Source organism: Cataglyphis hispanica, chromosome 18 (genome assembly GCF_021464435.1).
Source record: "Cataglyphis hispanica isolate Lineage 1 chromosome 18, ULB_Chis1_1.0, whole genome shotgun sequence".
NCBI classification, from domain to species: domain Eukaryota; kingdom Metazoa; phylum Arthropoda; class Insecta; order Hymenoptera; family Formicidae; genus Cataglyphis; species Cataglyphis hispanica.
This window is the reverse complement of record NC_065971.1, coordinates 3,425,050-3,446,380: the sequence shown is the minus strand read 5'-3', so window position 1 is coordinate 3,446,380 and position 21,331 is coordinate 3,425,050. Positions and strand designations below refer to the sequence as shown.

General features: G+C 41.8%; 2 protein-coding genes across 2 annotated transcripts in view; both read left to right on the top strand.

Annotated features, from left to right (window-relative positions):
• The window catches only part of LOC126856199 (homeobox protein homothorax), a 203,176-nt gene extending 201,205 nt beyond the window's left edge, over positions 1 to 1,971 (top strand). Inside the window, exon 8 of the mRNA XM_050604490.1 lies at positions 1,840 to 1,971. Within this exon, the coding sequence (XP_050460447.1) occupies positions 1,840 to 1,856 (17 nt within the window). The 3' untranslated portion in view covers positions 1,857 to 1,971. The remainder of the gene's footprint in view (positions 1 to 1,839) is intronic.
• LOC126856191 (INO80 complex subunit D) overlaps positions 1 to 21,331 on the top strand; it is a 424,295-nt gene that overhangs the window by 335,987 nt on the left and 66,977 nt on the right. The window lies entirely within an intron of this gene.

The window sequence follows — 21,331 nt, the reverse complement described above, 5'->3', positions numbered from 1 at the left end:
TAATTATATTCTTGCGATTCTACAAGCTTTTGCCATTATTCGAATATGAAAGAAACCATTTTTCTTTTGAGAAGAGAGACGTGACTTATTAAAATTAGTATGTAATCGATTATTCCAGCTTATAAATCTTCCTGTCCCCGTGAATTTTTAAAAGTCAATATAAAAATAGCAGACTATACGGAATGCAACTGTGAATTAAAATAGATTGTAAAATATATTACGCTACTGGGTACAAGATTCTTGCTATTCATTTAGCGATAACCGCGGCTACTGTAATTTTTCTTTCCTCGATCGATCGCTTGCGAAAGAAACGTCGGCCTTCCTATCAATAGGAAATATTCGGCATGGCTTTTATCGATCGACAGACCGAAGTGTTAATGGGTTTAGTCAGCTCGTACACAAACTCGTCTTATTTTGTGCGAGTAAACCAGCTGTGGAAGAGAGAATGAAACGCGAAAAATATCTACATACATATACATATATCATATCTATCTACCTACTTACACACGTGTACAAACCGTCACAAGTTGCGTATATACGTACACGTGCTACGCTACATGCGAGGAGTGTCAACTATCGCTCTGCGGAGACAAAGTCGCGGCTAAGAATAATAAATAGAGATAGACGAAGAGATAGAGATAGAGATAGAGACACGGGTGTATATACAAGACGCGGGGAGCTCGCAGTATGTATCTTTCGCGGAGATTATTCCGATGAGTTATATGAGGATGATTCAGGCTTGCGGCTTAAATAAAGCCACGTATACGCGCCCGCGCGTGTAGTTTTATATCGACGCCGGTCTCGATTTTTGCCTGCGCGTTTAAAACTAATCCTGTCGATTCTGTATCACGCGGCCGAGCGACGTATATTTGTGTCGTTGTCCGTCATAAGAGATATCTCTCCCGGCAATAAATATATTTCTCGAGTCTCGACCGAGAGAGCGACTCTCCTTGGAACGCTGTCGCTCCACCCGAACGATATTTCGAGTGTAGTGCGCGATTAGTAAGGACGGATATTAGTCGGCGGCACGAACTAAACTCGTTTATTTCGCAAGATTTCATTCAGTCACACGATTGTTTCGAGCGCCGGACTTTCGTTATGATTTATCACAGCGGCCCGCGCTTGACACGGCTCGCACGCTCACACAATGAGGTAATTAGACCCCGATTCTTTATTTAATGGAAAATGATAAATAAATTACACGTGCATCGACCAATGTGGTCGGAAGTCTCCCGTTCGAATCGCGATAACTTTTAATCGATTTAGGAGGAGTCGACATTTTTCCTCGGATTTAAAGTACAGCGATAAGTTTCGACTTTGATCTCCGCTCGCTAAAATCATGGCCGAGAAGAATGTTAATATTCTTTCGTACAGTGTGCGGAAAGCGACTTTTTCCCCTTCTGAAACGCTCTTTAACGCCGTCGGGCAATTAACACGGAATTAGCTATACGTTCGCGCGATCTTTTTATTGCGTCTTGCGTATAAAGTCATTCGGCGCGGTTCTTACCAGAGAACCGCGCATACCGTAACATTCAGACGGACCATGACCAGGCATAAAGCGTAAATATTGATATAATGATCGTGCGTTATTATATCGATATCCTGCCATTAGAATATCCAACGTAATCCAGACATAAAAATATCTTTAATATCGAAAATTGAAAATAACTAGTATCACTATCTTGATTCTTGATATTTGTTATTACTTGATATTAAGAAAGAGTAAATAAGAGAGTATAATATAAAAATGCGTAAATGATACATATATATATATTTTTTTTTTCTAAATTTATTTGAAGTGGCCTTTAATAAAAATGAATATCAATTTTTCTGTTTCAGATGCAATGGGTAAGTGAATCTTTCTCCAGCAAGTCGGTAAGCGTGACAGGATTGAGACAATTCTTTCGAAATGCAGAAATCTCATACTAACTGCGTGTGGTTTAATTATCGTAATTAACGAAGCGGTTCGTTATATTAGTGACTCTTGCCCGAGAAAAACCCAAGTTTCCGCTCTGCGTAATCGCTCTTGTTCGAGAAAATTCGTCGGATGAATGATCGTCATAATGGTTCGATTCGTTTACAGCGTTCACGTGCGTGTTGTGAGATTACGTCGCTGATATGAAACATGATTGCATGCACGTGTGAACGCGCGTGCGATACAGTCGCGGCGTAATTAAAAATGGTTCACGTGAAACTTTAGGATGTTAAGAGGTAAAAAATTAAAATTAAGCTCTCACACATGAAATTAGTAAATGTTGAAAAAAATTTGTTTTTTAAATTCGCGTTATTTAATTCCATTTTTATTTCATTGTCCGCTAAAATAAAGGACGGAATTAATTGAGCGCGATTCAATTTGAACATTGAGCATAAAATGTACAGGCGGATAAAAAACAGATAAAAAATAAAATAATTTGAAGACTGAATATACAAGCGAAGAGGGATGACTTTCGATTCGATAATAATTCTTTTAACAGATTATGTCGACTGTCGGCGATACAATCCGACAAGATTCCGTGAGACGATCTTGCGATACCGATTTACGAGCATATCATTTTTTTGTATTTTTTTTCTTAATTCTCCCTTATGCGTTACAACGCACGCCGCAATAACGAGGCGCTTCGGCTTAATTAGATTAATTAGATTGCAAGTGAGAGAGGCGGATCGCGTGGCTTTCTGAGGATGTGCCGTTAACCGCGTTATCGTTGCCAAAAGATCCCTTCTTTCTACGCGATATTTCGTAAATAAAACTGCTCGTTTTCGGCAAGAACGGGATATATAATTAATTTTGAATTTATTTAATCTTTGAAAATAAACTAATTTATATACTTATATACTTTTGCCTTTTCTCAAGCTAATGGTTTCTCAACGTTATGTGGATTATATCGCACTCGTTACGTACATTTTACATTCGTTATACATTGTATATTTATTCCAGTAATCATTAAGGCAGTATTTAATGCACAGATGGCAAAGTCCGATGTTCAAGAATAGTAGCCTATAAATATTAATGCTTTACGTTGCTTTTACTGTGGTAAACCAAGTAATAACATGACGCTGTTAATAATATCGAAGAATAGGAAACCGTACGGATGAACGATGTATGGATAATCACAATCTTGAACGAGTTGCGCTCATCCTTTCCACAGGTAGTCTTTAACAACTCGTTAAAGACGCAACTATCATTAATCCTTTAGCCGGTACATAAAAACTCACATAATCAATCTCCGCGAAATGGTGGATATTATTACAGTCATCTCATTAATGCTTTATTGCCATCCAATCAGATCGATTTACGTCGGTGGCGTATAATTTAGCGTTACCGCTTTATCGTTAGTCCCTCGTAAAATTTCTGATGTCAACGAGATATAAACATCGTCAGCAACGTGAGATAATCAATACGATTAAAGTACATATATTAAAGAAGCGCAAATGTATTTCACACATTTTTTTCTTTTTTTTTTTATATAAACAGCTGATTTCATTTAATTCAAGTCAAACGATATTTGACATATCGTCGGTTATCGAAAAGAGAGCGTGGCAGAAGCTTCGTCTCGTAAGAGAACGCGTTCCTTTCTTCATCGGCAATTCGGCTCGTCAATTATCGGAGAAGCGAAACGAAGGCGCGAGATACACGGTCAGGCTCCTCTAGTTGAACGGTCAGCCCGGACCTTCTCTCGCGGTCGCGGCAAAAACCTTCCCGCTGACCCTACTTTTTGGTCGTTAATTAGTTGCATTTTTTTACGATCGCGCACACGTGCAGAGCGAGCCGATGAAATGGACGGAGGACGGAGGGGAGGGAGCGCGACCGAGGGAGAAAAAGATAATCGAGGACGAAGAGAGATACCGGAGGAGAAGACGCGGCGTCGAGGCTCGAATTAACTCTGAACCACACCGCGCATAATGTTCGGCATTGTACGCCTCGGCTTTCGTCTCCTTTCGTCCTAGAGTACACGTGAGCCCTTTGTCCACGCGACTCCGTGAGAGATGAGAGAAACGTACTACGAAATACGTGCACTCGCCACGTCGCGGCCATGGCCACGACGTTTAAAGTGTAATTACCGGTCGTGACTTGAAGTATTCATTAACACTCGGCGGCAAGAGGTTTCTTATGGGCAAACAGCAAATTAGATAGACCGTTCGAGTGTGCATTGGTCGTTGAATTACAAACGGTGTCCGAACAATCGTCCGTTAGATACTAGAAATCGTCAGGAAAGTGTCGAGATCAAGAATTTTCGTTGCGCCAGTCGTCTATATAATTTAACGTTTTATAATATAATCTAATCGAGACAGAATAATATCAATGTGAAAGATGATTTAATTCATTTATGTTTAATGTTATCATTCTCCTTTGTATGAAACAATGTTGGTATCGATTGTTTCAGAATTCTGACAGGGACATTCTTTTCCACACGAACGTACATTTTGCGCAAAGTTAGATAAAAAAAGTGGATGTAAGGAAATTGAAGGAGGAGTATACTAATTTAATACATGTGTTCGCGTTCGACGATACGCATGAAATTAATTTCGCGCCGACGGGTCGTGTTCGAAGGAAATTAATTTCGCATCGTCCGTCTCCTTATAAAAATATGATCATGAGCGACGTGTATTACAAGCGGCTTAAATTAAGCACGGCGATGAATCGTGCGTGGATGGGCGGTTAATTAAAAAATTCGGTAGTCGTCGTGAAAGGTTGAAATTAAATTTCGGGGACTAGAGTCACGGTTAACGACGCGTGTTTATACTTATTGGGTATCAGGCCAATTGGATTCGGCGAAACGGTGGCGATTTTGGGGAGGATCCATCGATAAGATAAAGGGACTTGTGCGTAAATGTTGCCCCTTTGCTTGTGTCCCTTTTACGATCGCTAGTACGCGATATTTTCCTTCGTATTTTCATGTTATACGAATACATCCTTACGTTTTTAAATGAGCGTTAATTAATCGCAATCGTTATCTTACCGATTATCTCTTTACTTTCTTCTGCGTATAAATTTCTAACAAACGTCCGTCAATTAAAATTTGTATTCATGAAATATAAATATGGTTTCATGGGAGATGGTTATGAAATGAAACGTATTGACTGTTATTCAAATTATTTCGCCATAATCAGTTTCTCGCAACGATCGATTGCGCGTTGTTGGGGAACGCTCGTATTCTCACCACTCGTATTTTCTATTTTCCGCAACAATCTATATTTATGTATATTAAACGGACGCATCGAAGATGCCGTTGCCTTCGTGAGACTGGCGGAGTGGATAAGATAAGAGGTCCTTACTTTTTCGATTATTGGCCGTTCTCTTTATCTCCGAGGACTCTTTGGCACCTCGTTTCGTGATGCAGGAGCCTCCTCAGCTGCCGTCGCACGATTCCGAACGGGGCCCATAATGGCGCGTTTGTCAGATCGTCCGACAATTAGAATGCAAATACGCAGCAGCGCATATACACGAGCCGGGCCCACAGCCGTCCTTCGCGGTCCTTGCGCGCTTTTATTCCAATGTGGCCGGATATCGGGGCCCCGACAAGGACCGCTTGTCCGGGCACTTTTCGGTGCGGTCCGTCGTCGATCGGGCCCCGAAATTCGACGCCTTTTATGGCCCGTTATTCCGCGAATCGATGAGAATATAAGAGGTCGAGAGCGACACGATAACGCCGAGAATCCATTCAAACGGTCGACTACATGCTTGAACGGATACCATCTCGACGATCCTCGTTATTACGTTGATTAAAATTAAATGCCACTTTCGAAAGTTTTACAAGTCCACGATGCGAAATCCATGATTCGATAATAGTTGATATGAGATGCAAACGTGGAATCGAATGGATCTTTTGATACGCGGGATTAATGTTTTGCACGTGTGATGATAAAAGTGTCACATTGTTACGGCGAATCGTTTCGTCTCTCGGTTTCTCGATGGCGGTAGTGTGGCTAAAGTAGAAAAACCGTAAGTGCTCGGGCGCGCGCTCGGAGATAGAATTTCTTACGACCAGAAATACGACAGTATTAAAGTCGGTTTTACACAACCCCGGAATGGCTACGAGCCGGTTAACGTCGATCGCGGCTATACGCCAGGATTTCCTTTACATACATATCGCGCTCAATTCCTCGGATTTACCTCTAATAGCGGAACACAGTTTTTTATACGACGCAGGAACGACTCGAATTTCTTCTCTTGTTCAACGGTGAGAATGAGAATGAAACTTTTTTTTTTAGCGATTCGCCAAGCCGGCATTTCCTTCCGTCTTCATGCGAGCTCGTTGTATCGGTTTCACGTTTTCGCGACGGCGTCTCTTTATAGTCAGACGATTCGCACAGTAACATCGTACAGTCTGCGGTCGCCCGACAAATAGATTACGTGCTTGCGAAGGGTATTCTTCGTAGGGCGCGCCCGCGTCCGCCCTTCCTTCGTCCCTTCACACATGCCACTCACGTACTCATCCACGTGTTCCGGGTGCGTCGTATCCGGCAAGAGCCGTCTCTCGCTCGGCGCGCGTTCTTCTTCTCTTCTATTCCGTTTTTCCCTCCTCGGGGCGCCTCTCCAAAAATTGCAGTGCGTTAGCACGAAATCCACTAACCATTCCATTATTAAATCTGTGTCCGCATTATACGGGGGACGTCCTGGCGTCGCGCATTAAAATTCACATCATGCTGGAACCGTCGAAACGATGAAACGCGGTCTCCTCGTCGATACACGCCGAAACGAATTAAGCATAATGACTTTATCCGCATCGCGCAATTAAGGGCAACTGCATCGCTCCTCGGTAATGTACATTTTTTTTTTATTAAAAAATTATTCTTTAATTATTCTTTCTTTGATCCAGACGCATATACGTCGCGCGTTATTTTTATCACATCGAATACTGATACTTTTCAATTATTTTTCAATCCGGTCACGCAAGAACGATCAGATAATCAGACTCTTTAATTAAAAAAACATTATTACGCGTTATTCGATATTCGATAAGTATATGTTTGATGAATATTATACGCCATGAAGTAACGCAAAATGCTATTGTGAGTCTTATTGTGTGAAAAGGCCGCATAGTTCGCCGATACTGAAGATTATTGAAAAAATTAATTATTAGGTGGAAACTAGGTAATTTACGTTTTTTGCTGACGCATTGCATAAGTGCAACTGGTTCGTGATATGTCATCAACCATCGTGCAAACTCTCACACCATTGTACCTAGTTTTAAATATTCAAACGCGTTTGCCTAAGATTTTAATTCGCGAAACTTGCCTCGTCACCATCAGTTTTCGAAGAGTACCAATTATGTTCTTATTCCCTTCGAAAGATAATCTTGTTGTCGACCCATGTTGTACCTTTATATCGGCCCTCGTTATCCGTCTCGATTATCCTTTGAGCAAATCGAAATTTAACTGAATTAACTAATTTTCTTACGCTTTTATTAATTCAAAAATAATAATTTTATAATTTTTGCTGTTATGTCTTTATGTGACCATATTTATAGTCCCATCTTTCCCCCTTTTTTTCACGTTTTTAAATATTCTTATTAGTTTTAATGTTTTTACATTCTGTGATAACGGTTTAGATTATTAAAAATAGGTATCTATATGTATAATAATTTGTATATTCTATAGATATTTATAATTATATTATATAATCCTTAACTGTGTTAAGGCCAAAATCTCGTGACCTCTTTTGGCCTTAATATAGTTAAGGATTAATCATAGTTTCGACCATGGCAACGAGAAGTAATATACTTGTAGTCAGAGTTAATTATTGGATGACTCGTAATTTCTCGAGACGGTAGTTTGCTCCGTTATAAATTACGCGATCTCAATGTCCGTGTAGATCGTGACCGATCGACTTCTTGCCGCGGGAAATAACCGTCGCTACATTGGCGACATTCAACGATAAAATGGGAGCCAACAGAGCAATCAGCGACACATGATACCGAAAAACCGGAACACTCCCGACGAGGAGGTGGCTAAATCGACCGTAACGTGCTATCACTCGCCGTCGAGGACGCGATGACGGGCAAGAAGACTGGGAGACAAGAGGAGAGCGAGGCGACGTGGATTCGTGCGCGTTCCGTTGGCGATCGCGCGGAAAAAGTTCGCGTCTGTGATCTTACCGCGCGAGAGAGGCGAGTTGTTTATCTACTTATTATGTCAGCCCGATTGCTAATTGGGCATATTTGAGGGTCGAGGCCCCGGCGGTCGCGGCATCTTCGCACGTATCTTGCGTACGAGAGAGAAGATGGACGATCTTTCCTTTTTTTTCCTTCAACGAGCTGTCTCTCGCGCGCCGTATACTGTATCGAATCTTCTTTTATTCGTGGCATTCGCGCGATCCCGCGATTGTAAGGATCTAATATCTGACTGGGCTTTTTGACGAGCTCGCTGTAAAAACGATCGCATACTTTCCGGCTCGCCGTCCGTCTTTAAGGAAGACTATCCTGCGTTCCGTTGCGTGTTCGAAAACGTACTTCTCATTTCTTCTTCTCTTCTCATTCGCGATTCTCTCAGGCTAGCACTCCCTGTGTCTTCTCTCTTGTTCTTGCAGCGGAGTTGATAGCATCGGGCGAGAGATGCATCGCTTCATTCCACGTGGTCGGTCACTTAATCCACTTCCCAAGAAGTGATATTGCGCGCAACGGTTCTGCATAATTCTTGATGGAAAATTATTCGATTTGTCATTTTGCGCTTTTTTTGATAGGAATTCTCAGATTTCTCTAATAAAAAATAAAAATGATACAGTAAAAAATCATCGTCGCACCTCATCGTATACGAAATGCTGGCAATGTAAATCTCTTGTAAAAATTCTTAAAACTGTATTCATTTGAAATAAATTGACAAGCGATTCATTCTTTACAAAGATTTATCCCATTGAATCTGCTTCGCGCGGCTTCTCGAATACCGCGAAGCAATTTCGCGCCGAGTCTAGGTCGTAAAGCAATTTCGCGATATCGCCTTATCTCGATATCTCGCAATTCAGCAAACGTCATAATTTAAGCGCGCGGCCCAGCGAAGAGAGCAAAGTGCGATTAAGACATCGAGCTATCGGTGGACGATGAAAAGAGAGAGAAAGACGATCGGAATGAAACGATACAAGAGGGGGGAAGCGAGACGAAGAATGAGCGCATTCAGCGAGAATAGCCGCTCGTTGCGCAGAGGTGGGAGAAAGTCTTATCCGGTACACCGGATAGGATGTGTGCAGCCAGTCGCAAGAGGCGATGCAGTTTATTAATGTGATTTATGGAGAGGCAAATGCCCTTCTCGAAGTTGCGGTCCTTCGTGGTCCACCACCGTTCTCCCTCCCTCCCTCCCTCCCTCCCCTTCGCCCCCCTCGTATCCGCGTTCGATATACTCGTATCGAATCGATCGAGTTTTGTTTTACTTATTCGCCGAGTGAAAGAAAGCGCGCACCGTCGCGTCGCGTCACGTGTTTATGCGTGCATGCGCCTCGCACAGGTGTGTAACGCGGGACGTAATGCATCATGCTGTTCTTGTTTTTTGGCCGACTTGGTCCCACACGGTCCCAACGGTCGGGTTTTCGGTTTAAGCGCTCTCGGATTCCAATACACGCGAGTTGAAACGACGCCGCGTGCACGCGCGAGCCGCTTTGATAGTTCATAAAATGAAACGGATTCCGATTCGGCGTCTTTTGTAACGCAAGTCGCCGTCTGTCGTATTGGGTCGAGCCGGCATCGTGTATAAGCGACTGCGCTTTTGTGTGATCGTGAATAAAAAAAAAGGATTTAAAAAGAAGTTACTCCCGAGATGTGTGTGTTTGTTCTTGAGCTAGTTGAGCAGTATCTTTTTTAATCTGTCTTTAAATTAAGAAATATTTTAGTCAGTCAAAATCTTCGATATTTTTATTTCATTTTGTATTAATTTGATATATATCTTATATTTAAGTTGATTACTTTAAATAATTTTACTTATTTGCGTGCAAACTATTCATGGTGAAACTAAACAATTAATTCGTAATTATTGAATGATATGTACTTTAACATTATCACACATTATCGCGAGTTTCAATAACTCTGAAAGATTTAATAATGAGACGTTAGAAGAGTAGGGAGGTAATTTTGGCTCACGATAATTGATAGGATTTTACTCTTCGATCCAAAGTTTCAGTTGCCGTGAAAAATTATTAGTTTCATAAAAGATTCGATGATTGCTCTTATCTCATGCTCTATTCGATGCTCTTCGATGTATACCTTCGCAAACATAAACATCTCTCAAGGATGATCGCTGGTAATCGTCGCAAGAAGAACGATACTTAACGGACGATTTATTGTACAATTAGCGTTGCTTTTATTCGACTACGCAGCAGAATATAAACTTGAAAAGGCATGTGCGACTGGACAACCGGTTTTATGACATCTATCACCACGATTCTCAGATCCGACCGCCGATATCACGATTTTGCGGTATACAACTTAATAAAGCGACGTAACCGTCTCATGCAAGGGCTGTTCAGAGGATTGATTAGGCACAAGTAGAGAGTATACTGAAACATCTATCTTTTCAAGCATATCTTGTCATTTTTTATGATATAATTATTCATACAAAATTTATAGAAAATACGAAATATTAATGTATCAATATATTAATAATTAGTAGAGATATAATATATACATATAAACGTTAAATGATAATAATGAGTAGTATGTATGTACTATTTGCATAACTTAAATTTGTAGCAAACTAAGCTACTATTTTGTAGCTCATGTTATCGCATCTCGATGCCGGAATAATTATACATGTTATCAGTGACCGAGAAGTTCGGAATATTATTAGAGCATGTACATGGTGTAATTACGGAATTTATACACATCTGCGCTCCGGTGAGTCTATTATTTTTGTGACTAATAGATACACTTAAGATAGAAATAACTTAATCGAAACTTACGCACACATCTCTCGATAATAGACACTTTGCTTTCGCTACGATTTCATCATCAATTTTTTTATCGTCTCTGCGAGACTATTACGGGAGAATTTTCTTCATGCGCGGCACGAATACGTATCGCCCTGGGTCGAAAGAAGGATCCATGGACCACGTATATCTCTTCCCACGCGAAGTCCCAAGACGAGGCCAGATCCGCAAGGAAAGTGGCGAGTGGTCAGCGCCGAATACCAAACGAGCGACGAGAGCAGAACGTCCGACGACGAAGCGGCGCGTCATACATAAGGTATGACCGGACTGGCGAGGAGAGCGCGAGGGAGAAGAGGACGAGATAAGGAATGGAAATGACGCGAAGCGAGATAGGGCGCGAAGGTCCGAACGGTCGACGGAAAGAGGATATCGAAACGATATAACGTTGCATCGCGCCGAGTTCGCGGTCCATCTTGCCCCTTGGGACCGGGACGGGCGATTTTCTCGGGTCCTGATCAAAGGGAGAGCTGCGTGTGCGGCCATATATTTTCGCGTCGCGTAATATTTCATGAGCCGTTTCTCTTTGTCGACGATCGAGGAATAGGGAATTGCTATCCGGACGCGCGCTACGCGGCCAGTTTAGCACCTCGATAGCGGCAAGAGAGAAGAGAAAGAGAAAGAAAAGTGGTTACACGTTGCGGGACGGGGGCCAAGGGGGATAATTGCGACGGACACGATTCTGTCTCGGGGTCTCACGCGAGACCGGTGAGAGTGAACGGAAAAAGAAACTTCGGTTTTTCACGGCGGCGAGGGAGAAATCGCTCAGGTGACCGACAGAAGACCGGCCATAGATGGAAATCGCGGTCCACGTCAAAAGTTTCCTCCTTCACTGAACCATGCGCCGTTTCCTCGCTCAATCAATTCGTGAAAACCCCCGTCGATTGATATTTATATATTTCGGTATATTTAACCTGTATATATACTTCCGCTATATATCTTGGAATATATATACTTAGGAATTATTTATTCGGGAATTTATAGAGATTGCTGTACACGATACGATTTTATATAGGCAGCGCTGCGGTGTGAAAGAAACTCCATCAATCTTACTTGTCGACGACTGCATTCTCAAGGTCACCCGTTTCGCGACTCGAATTCCTCTGTGTATCGAAATTTCATTCAAATTCTCAGTAGTCGCTAGCAACACAAACGGCTCACTGCGCATCGATCTTTAAATTCCCTCGGTGATTTTCACATAAAAAAAATAAATATATATATATTATATTTCCATAAGATGAGTGGCTTGAAACACTATAATAATGTAATAATATTTTTTTCATATTATTATCTTTAAAGATATTCACTTGCGACATCTTACATAATTCATGTTATATATTACATATTTTATCCATCATATGTTATTTTTCTTATATTTTATAATTTCTTCCTGAAATATTAAGAATTTTTCAAACTTAAAGAAAAATCTACAAGCAATGTGTCAGATGTTACATCTTCAAACATTAAACAAATTCTTTCACAAGAATATTTCATATGCCGAGTTAATCATATCAAGGATTTTCAGTCCTCCGTTTGATAGATTTATTCGCTGATGTAATATTTGATGCAAATCGGCAGATGAACGCGCATCAAACACGTACACTCCCACGGAGGATCGGAGCGAGAGATGACGATCTCCTCGCTATACCGGACGCTATTCCGTCGTTGGGGACGTAAAGGAATGAAAATACCAGAAGGCATTTTACGAGAAGTATATTCCGCGACAGCAGACTCCGGACGCATTCTTGCACACATACATACACATATACATGTGCAGTCGCGAAAGAGCGCCGGTCATTTATCCTGCGCTCGTCAGACCGCATTGCGCAATACGAGGCGTACGAGAAGCAAAAAAGAACACTGTGAGATAAAGGCTCCTTCCTCGCGCCACGCCATCCTTCGCAAAATAGATCCTGCGGAGAAACTCGCGGGGTGGTTATCGCAGATAAATCGCCTCACAGGTAGGAGAGGCTCGCTCACCGCGAGCAGGAAATGGGCCCGTGAGTAGCGAAAGGACGGTAATTGATTCTCATCGTCGCTACCGCGTAAGAAAGGTGGAGAGTAATCGATCGCAACCGCGAAGTGATTGAAGTGTACTCGGTCTCTCGCGTTATTAGTTAATCAGTTATTATTCGTGCGCATCGCGATGAAGAATATTCGAGCGTGACTAAAATAATCGAGACGCCGGAATGTTGTACTTGGCGTCGGTGTATATATATGCGCGATCGAGAGAGAAAAGAGAACCGATATACGCTCTTGCTAATATTAAAAATTTTTTCCACTTCTTATGCTTGCGCGCGCGCGTGAGGTTTGAAGCCCCTGATTGATGCTCTTCTTAACATCGCCGCGCGTGTACGCATAAATTAAGGAACACTCGGCCGTTTCTCGAGAAATGTTTACACCATAAGCAGAGAACAGCCGATCCTTCGACGGAGGTGGGCAGGATGGATAATCTCTGGGGATCTACCTTCTCGATCCCCCGTTCGGTCACGCCCAGGGTAGGACTTGGCGGCTGCTGCGCGTCATCGCGCCGTTCGTAAATTCACGGCGGACAAACTGGCAAGAATAGTTCGCATAATTCCTCAAGGCCTACCAGTTTTGACGGCGGCGGTCAACCTATCTTGGCACAATCTACCTCTCTCGCGTTCATCCTTCGTTCTCTTTCTTTCTCTCCCTCTATCCGCCTCTCTTCGACGAAAGTTTGCTCTCGTCTCGTTTCGTCCCTTGTTTTCTATACGTCGTCTGGGGCCTGCTCTGCGAATGCACGACGACGGTTTTAGATTCCGGATCTCGGCGACCCAACGAACCCAGACTCGAAGAATGTACATAGCATGTATATGTATATATGGAGACACATGTATAAATATTTAATTTGTTATTTTCTTTATAAGTGGAATTAAAACACCGCATCTTTGAGCAAAACACCATATTAAAAGCTATATATGTAACGAAAATTTGAGTTTGAAGATGACTAATATCCAGTATTAATAGCAATTTTTCATACTCCATTTATCTAGTAATCTTTTTAAAAAAAGGGAAGATGAGATTCTGATCATTGAAAATTTTTATTATCGTACCGCTTATTATAGTATCCGCAAATGCATTAGAACACTCGTTAAATACCCGCGTACATTGCGTACATCCTGTGTGAAATTGATGGACATTGATAAGCAAAAAAAAAAAAAAAAACCGTTACAAAAGATCAGAGGGATGCACCTTTGCAGATAAAGATCAACACAGGCAGCACCCGCATTCCGCTAGACGCGTACGCAATATTCGCGGATGCACCGGTGCTGTGCGAGTCGCGGCATACGCGCGTTTGCATTTTACACGCACACATGAATCATGATCTTGCCTATGCATACATCGAAGATCGAAGGTCAATGGAGATCCCGCTCGCTAGAAGAGAGAAGAGCCTCTGCTTGAATTCGACTCGTCTATGACGAGGCAGCTGCTGCATCGGGTACATAATGAATGCGCAATTAAAGATCGTTGGTTACATCGCGTCGTTATACATACATTATCGCGTCCCGAAGATACGCAAACTGGTTTTGCGCGCGAGTCATTTTATCTTTGCAAATAAAAATCTTTCTCGCGCTACTTCCGGCTACGTAACGATCATTAGGTCTTTGCCGCTCTGCTCGATCATTAACGATCGCTTCCCGTTGCATTTTGTGTTTTTGTTTTCTCCGTTTAATCGTTGTATAATTGATTCAATTTGAAAATTTCGATCGCCGATGATGCTGATCGTACAATCTAATGCAAGATAATTTTTTTTTTATTATGCCGTCTACAGTTGTTAACGATTAATTGAATGCGACTATATAAACGTTCGCGTATATAAGAAACGTATATAGAATTTGTTAAAAAAAAAAAAAGAAAGACAATATCGAAAATGCGTTCAATATTACAGCATTACTCGCGGCATTGTATAGGGAAATTTTTGTTTCAATGAAAAACGCGAGGCCGAAGAAAAAAGAAGAGTGCCAGACTGTAATGCGCTTATAATTAATTTCCGCGTAATTAGAGGACGGTGGCGTGGACGGCACGGCGGTTATCTCGGCTGGACGATCGTTACACGGCAACCCTATGGACGGAGGCTGCACAATAAGCGGCAGCTACCGTTATTATAATACATCGCAGAAAATTAATACACAGACAGACGCAATCGGTAACTCATCGCTCGAAATAGTCCGAGCAACTTCCTAAACTACAAGCGGAAATTATTTATACCCGGATGTTCGCGGATATTAAAAATTATTCTACATCGTTCTATATGCCAAGATGATTGCACGAATTGACGATAGTCATGCTACGTGACTTCGGAGATGACTTGGATCGTTTGTTTTTACATAACTTTTTTTTTTCAAGCGCGTGATTGAAAGTTATCGAGCCATACATATTCATCGCTGAGTCGTCGCATACGCGTCGATAGCGTAGCAGATTCATGAGAGTCCATTTCGATATGTAATTTCGCTGACGGACTGACGAGAGCGAGCGACGTAAATGCCGGACGTATATATGGACGGCGCACGATTTGACCCCGCTCGGTTGAACTCTCTCGTCGCGCGACGCGTTGTAAATCATCGGGGCCCACCGTAGTAGCGATACGTGCCTGACCAGTTTGATGGCCGCGGCTCATTGACGCGTTCCTCGATGCCCCTCCATTCACAGGATTCGCGCCGTTATCGTATATCCGCACGCATTTAGACTCCACCTACCGTTGCCTCATCGATCGCGATCGCGCATATTTTCCTTGCCACGTTACATCGTGAGATGCTGCTTTCGTACAAAAGTAGGAAAATCGACGATCAATTTGTTCCCGCCGCATCTTTCTCTCTTTCTCTCTCTTTAATCTTTATTCGCAGAATATTATAAAAGCGCAATTGTAGTAGATTATATCCATTTAATAAATAAATTATGCAAAAATATTATAACATTTTTATTAAGTTTTATAAAAATATGAATATATTAATTGTCGAAAAATTGCGCCGCGCGCAACTTTAATTCTTGTGCGACTAAATTTTGATCTTTCATGAAATTAAAACGGATTGGTGTGATGAATGAGATATACATATGTAAATGCGCGCCTTAATATAATGCTCTGCACTCCAAATTTGGAGTGACATAAGCGCGAGGCTAGTTTGCTTCAGTCTGCCTCTCACTACTGCGAATAACTCTAGTGATGTGTGAAATATGGCATTAATCCCGATCTCGCTTACTAATTTAAATGGTATCGATTTTAGCCGCTAATTCATCTCGTTTAATTAAACTCACACGTAAGTTGAAGCTGCATATTTGACATATCATGCGATCTATAATTCTTGTCAACATATAATTCAACTCAAAAGTTACATTTCTATCCACTTCCATGGTCATTCGATCAAAATATTGTTTTACATATTTCTCATACGAATATAATAATATTAATATAGTTTCACAGTTTTTTGCGATTGTCAAATCGCAGGTCTTTCTTCGATTCGTCGTCGAATTATCCGCCTACTAAAGTAGCAACTCTACTCTTTCTCTCTCCCTCGTTCGGTGCTTCAGCTGGCTCGCTGAGATCGTGGATAACAGTTATTAGGAAATTTTTATAATGTGCGCGTATCGCCCGTCCTTCAGCGGCCCTTTCGCTCCCGCTATCTTGCTCGTCCTACCGTTTTGCACCAGCCAGTGAGCGAACAAGCGAACGAAAGGGAGACAGAACGTTGTACGAGAGAAACGGAGAGAGAGAGAGAGAGAGAGAGAAAGAGAGAGAAGGAGAGAGCCCTACTTTCTCTAGAGCTCGGCGTGCATCTACGGTAAGCGTATGCGTAGGACACTCCCCGATCCTTGATTATATATAATTATCGGCATTTTAATAACTAATCATTTTCCCTGCTCCTTCTTCCACCGCAATTCTGCGGAGAAAGAAGCAGCTTCCGACGAGATCAACTCCGCTACCGTATCTCCGGCTTCTTTCGCTTCCTCTTCGGTACGCATCTTCGAAACACACAGCTCCGACCGGCTAAGTCTTTCTAGCCTTCCCCTCTTTATGCTCCGTTAAAATCTTAATTATACGCTTGTCCAGTAAATATCTTAACGGTTCTTTCTCGACTATATCGATTGTAATATCGGAATGTAGGTAATTAATATTTCGAGGCTCGTGTATTTGATTAAAGAGATTTCTTATTATATCATAGATATAAAAATCTTTCGATATTCTCTCATTTATATGTGTCCAATTAACTACGCCATGTAACTCAGAATATTATTTATATTTCAAACGTGTACTCTCGTCTAGCGAGATTATTATTATATGAACATAAAAACGAATATCAGGTTGTGAAAAAAAGTTTTTGAAATGGATTAAATTACTGGATGCTAAAATACTCGAACAAAAAATTATACCAATTTTTATCAAAATATTATTTTTTTCTTTTTATGTAGAATAAAAATGTAAAGCTAAAATAGTATAACATTTCATTATTTATGAAAAATTTGTACGTTCAACTTTGGATTATTACTAGAGATATTAGTTTAACAAACAAAATATAAATAACAGTTATCAAAGAAGCGTACAAATATTCAGTTAGTAGCATTCATTCTAGGCCGTTTGTTATTTCGCGAGGAGAAAATGGAAAAGCCTAGCGGATCCTACGGCTGAAAGGACAACCACTGGAACCCCGTAAATATCCCTGGGTGTAATTAAAAGCTATCGATTTGTCGTAAGCCGCGTAATTGCACGAGTTACTACGCGCTTCGAATAATCGCTCCGGCCCCCCTCTGGTCGTCTCCCCACACTCGGCCCGAAAATTTCATTGGGACCTCGCGTCGCCGGAGAGATAACGGAATATTTACATATTATCGCGGAACACACCGACCTCGCGATCCACCCACCTACGTCTCCCGCGGTGAAACCATCAGCCTCATGGGGGGAAAGGCTCGCCACCACGTAGATTTCGGATCTCATCGCGTAGGAACGAGGAAATTTGCGGGGTGTGACGTGATGAATTAAAGTCGGACGGATTCTATGTGGTGTTGAAACTCTCGTGAAAACAATGTATGTAAATAGATTCAAATAATATTTCTATAATCTTATTAATCAAAATAAAAGAAAAGATATAAAAATAGTTTATCGAAGAATATCATGAAAGCTTTTAAATCAGTTTTTTAACTTTTAAAAGAGAGAGAGAGAGAGAGAGAAAAGAGTGTGTACTCTCTTTCTCTTCGAATTTTTATTATCACGTTTTAGATGCAATTTACGCGCACATTTTTATCTTGTCTCAAGATTGTCTAAAATTCCGTAGAGTACTCTTAAGAGCAGACGTTTGAGTGTGAAACAGTTACTGCATCAATTCTCGTTCGACCTCGGAGAGAAAAAGAGAGATAAAGCGCGCTCGAATCTTTTTCCTTATATACGGGCTAACCGAAATTTTCAACTTCTACTAGGAGCGGGAATCGTAGGAAGCTTTAAGGGGAGACGATCGGCGCTTTAATGCTCCGCTCGAGCGACGAAGTGGCCAAGCTTTATGAAGCACACGCGGTAATGGTCGCTTACTCGTGGAAGGAGACGAAAGGAACGATTTTGGCGTCGCGTCCGTGTGCTCGTGGGCTCGTTCACCAAGTGTAAGTGGACACGCCCGGGGTCGTAACGCGGCGGTGAAGCCAACTCGAGTGGAGTTAAGGAGCGGCCCCAGGATAGCTCTTCCTGCGGGAATAGGAAGCCCAATACTCCGCACTTCCGTCCCTCTTCCTTATACCCGAGGGCGCATAAATCACTCCCTTTGCTCGGTTAACGCGAATGCGCTTCGAAGATGTCCCGGTGCTTCCCAATATTATGTAATAGCGTGCACATCGTAAGCGATAAACTTACGTCTTTTTTTTTTTTTAGAATCATACATTCGCAAGCTCTGACAGTCGATTTGTTGACACTTGACTATTCAACATCGTCTCGCGTTTTTTTTTATATCGGGCCAAAATATCGTCGGATTAAAATATATTATATCGTCGTGAAATATCGGTTCAGTAAATTATCCGCAATGTATTCAAGTGGAATAATAAAGTTCAATTTTTGTGTACATGTATATGTGAAATATCATTAATGAATTGCTACTTTATTCTGATCGTGTCATGTTCTTCATGAATGAACATTTATCGAGTTTTGATTCTCGGTACCTCTATTAATAGGATCAATGAATTTGCTTACAATATTCACTCGGATTCGGAATTACTCTTATGCGTAAAATAATAACTTAAATGTTATTGCATTTATATTGCATGGGTATTTAAAAATAGGCGGCTGTGTTGTATTTTTGCACCGAGATTCATCACTTTTTGCCTCTTTTATTTTGCTTCTATTCATTTTATTATCTCGCACGGAAGAAACAACGTGCAAAAAGTTTATTTATGTCCTTGGCGTCAATATGCGACAAAGCTATCTCGAGGATCGCTCGAGAGAGAATAGAGCGCCGCATATAGAGTGTCGTCGAGATCAGAGGGTGCAAGTGGTAGGTAGGTAAATGTAAGCAGTAAGCCATTTTCCAGACGATGAGGCGCGAAGCCCTGGTACGTCCTCTTAGCACGGGTAATCCCTGCTTTGCCAACCGAACCGGCCTGGGAGAAAGGGGAAGAAGCCACCCGCAGGTGCGACTTCGGGGCTTCGCCTTCTCCCGAGGCCCATATTTAATATCGTCGCTCGTCCCCGCTTATAGTCCGCGCTTCGACAGGAGTAACTCGCTCGGAAACTCGTTTTCCCCGCGCTGCGCTGGAATATATTACGACGGGGACACCGCAGAGTCACTTTTTGCGCGACAAGATTCCGTGTCGGCTTCTTCGCTCGCGTCGTAAAAGAATACGACGCCTCGCTTAGTTAAGTTTTAATCGATCCCACGTGGCAAGTACGTGGCTATTGATCGTAATAAATCCATGCCCGGAGGAAAAAGAAAAACATGAAATCGTTCGCGCGTGAATTAATTAAACGCGGTTGTCGAAGTGTTATCCCTGTGATTATCCACTTGACCCTATCGCGTAATGATGGCCGATATAATAGCACGCGTATGTTTTATGATAGCGCGCCACTCTTAATCACGATCTTAATCACGATTCGTACCGTTCTTTTTCTCACCTCTATGTCCGATTTCGCTCACGATATCTCGTCGATCGTCGCAAGCTTTCATGAGTAGATCTCGAGATCCGCGATCGTGTGGGGACGATATGTATCTCTCACGTCCGTGACATGAATCCGCCATGAGTTTTTTGTTCTCAAGTCAAGTTTAACTATTCTTGACAAGATCACCTAAAAAAAGTAAAAAAGGAGAAACAAAGAAAAAAGAGTTCCTCTCCCTCTCGCGTTCGACTTACGTCGATTTTATTACTCACACCCATACTTATTATTTAATCGATGATGAATAATTACAAGCTGCTAAACTGCTTATTTTTTTCTGCACCGGATAAATTATCAATATTCTTACTTTTAAGTGCGATATAATAGATAATAAATATTAAACATATCGCGTTATTACAAGATATTTATAGAATGAAGTCATGAATTTTAAGTTAATAAATCTTGTAGTCATACTTTGTATATCAGAAAATATGCAATATCTTTTCCTTGTAAACGGAGAACGCTCAGACATAAAAACGTTGATAATATTGTCGACAGAAATGCTTCGAGAAGCGGAGGGAGATACTTTGCCACTCGATTGCGTACGACGCGCGCGATAAGAACTCAATTACTGTTTCATCCAATTGTGCGGATCTTCTTCGTAGTTTCTTTCTGCCGATTGCTTCGTTATTCCTGCTCACTCGCTCTGAATGTTCCTGTTTTCCACAGTTTCTGCATCCTTTCAGCAATTCTTGTCCGAGAACATCTTTTCGATTCTTTTTTAGTGCAACGACACTCATATATGTTATCGCTCTTAAACCCGGTAAGCGGCGTGTTAAATTCGACGGACTGGAAAAATGATTTCCGCGGCACGTAGTAGTTTGGCGTTATTTCTGCCCTCCTTCCGTGTCGTCGGCTCACGTTTTGGCGACGTAAATTTTCAAGCCCGGCCGCTTCCCGAATTCTCCACTAAGTCGAGCTAATTTCAGTTTCGTCAGAGAGGACTTCCCGGACGGCAGAAGCATAAATTTGATTTCGCTTTGATGCTGCGGCGTGTCCGCGATGGTATAACACTCAGCAAGAAGCTCTTGTTGGATATGCTCTCGCACATGTCGCTTCCTTTTTTATCGCTTTCCGTTACTCCCTCGCTGTCTTTCTTTGTCCGGTTAGCAGACTTCTTTCGCGACAATGGCGCGTGGATGACCGTCGACTGTCTTTAAGAGCGATTCGGTCGCCAGCCGAGTCAACAGCCAGTCTAATTTAACCAGACATTATTCGGTCATCGTGCATATGCGTTGCCACGTAATTAGCCCCATGTAATTTAGACGACGTCAACGACA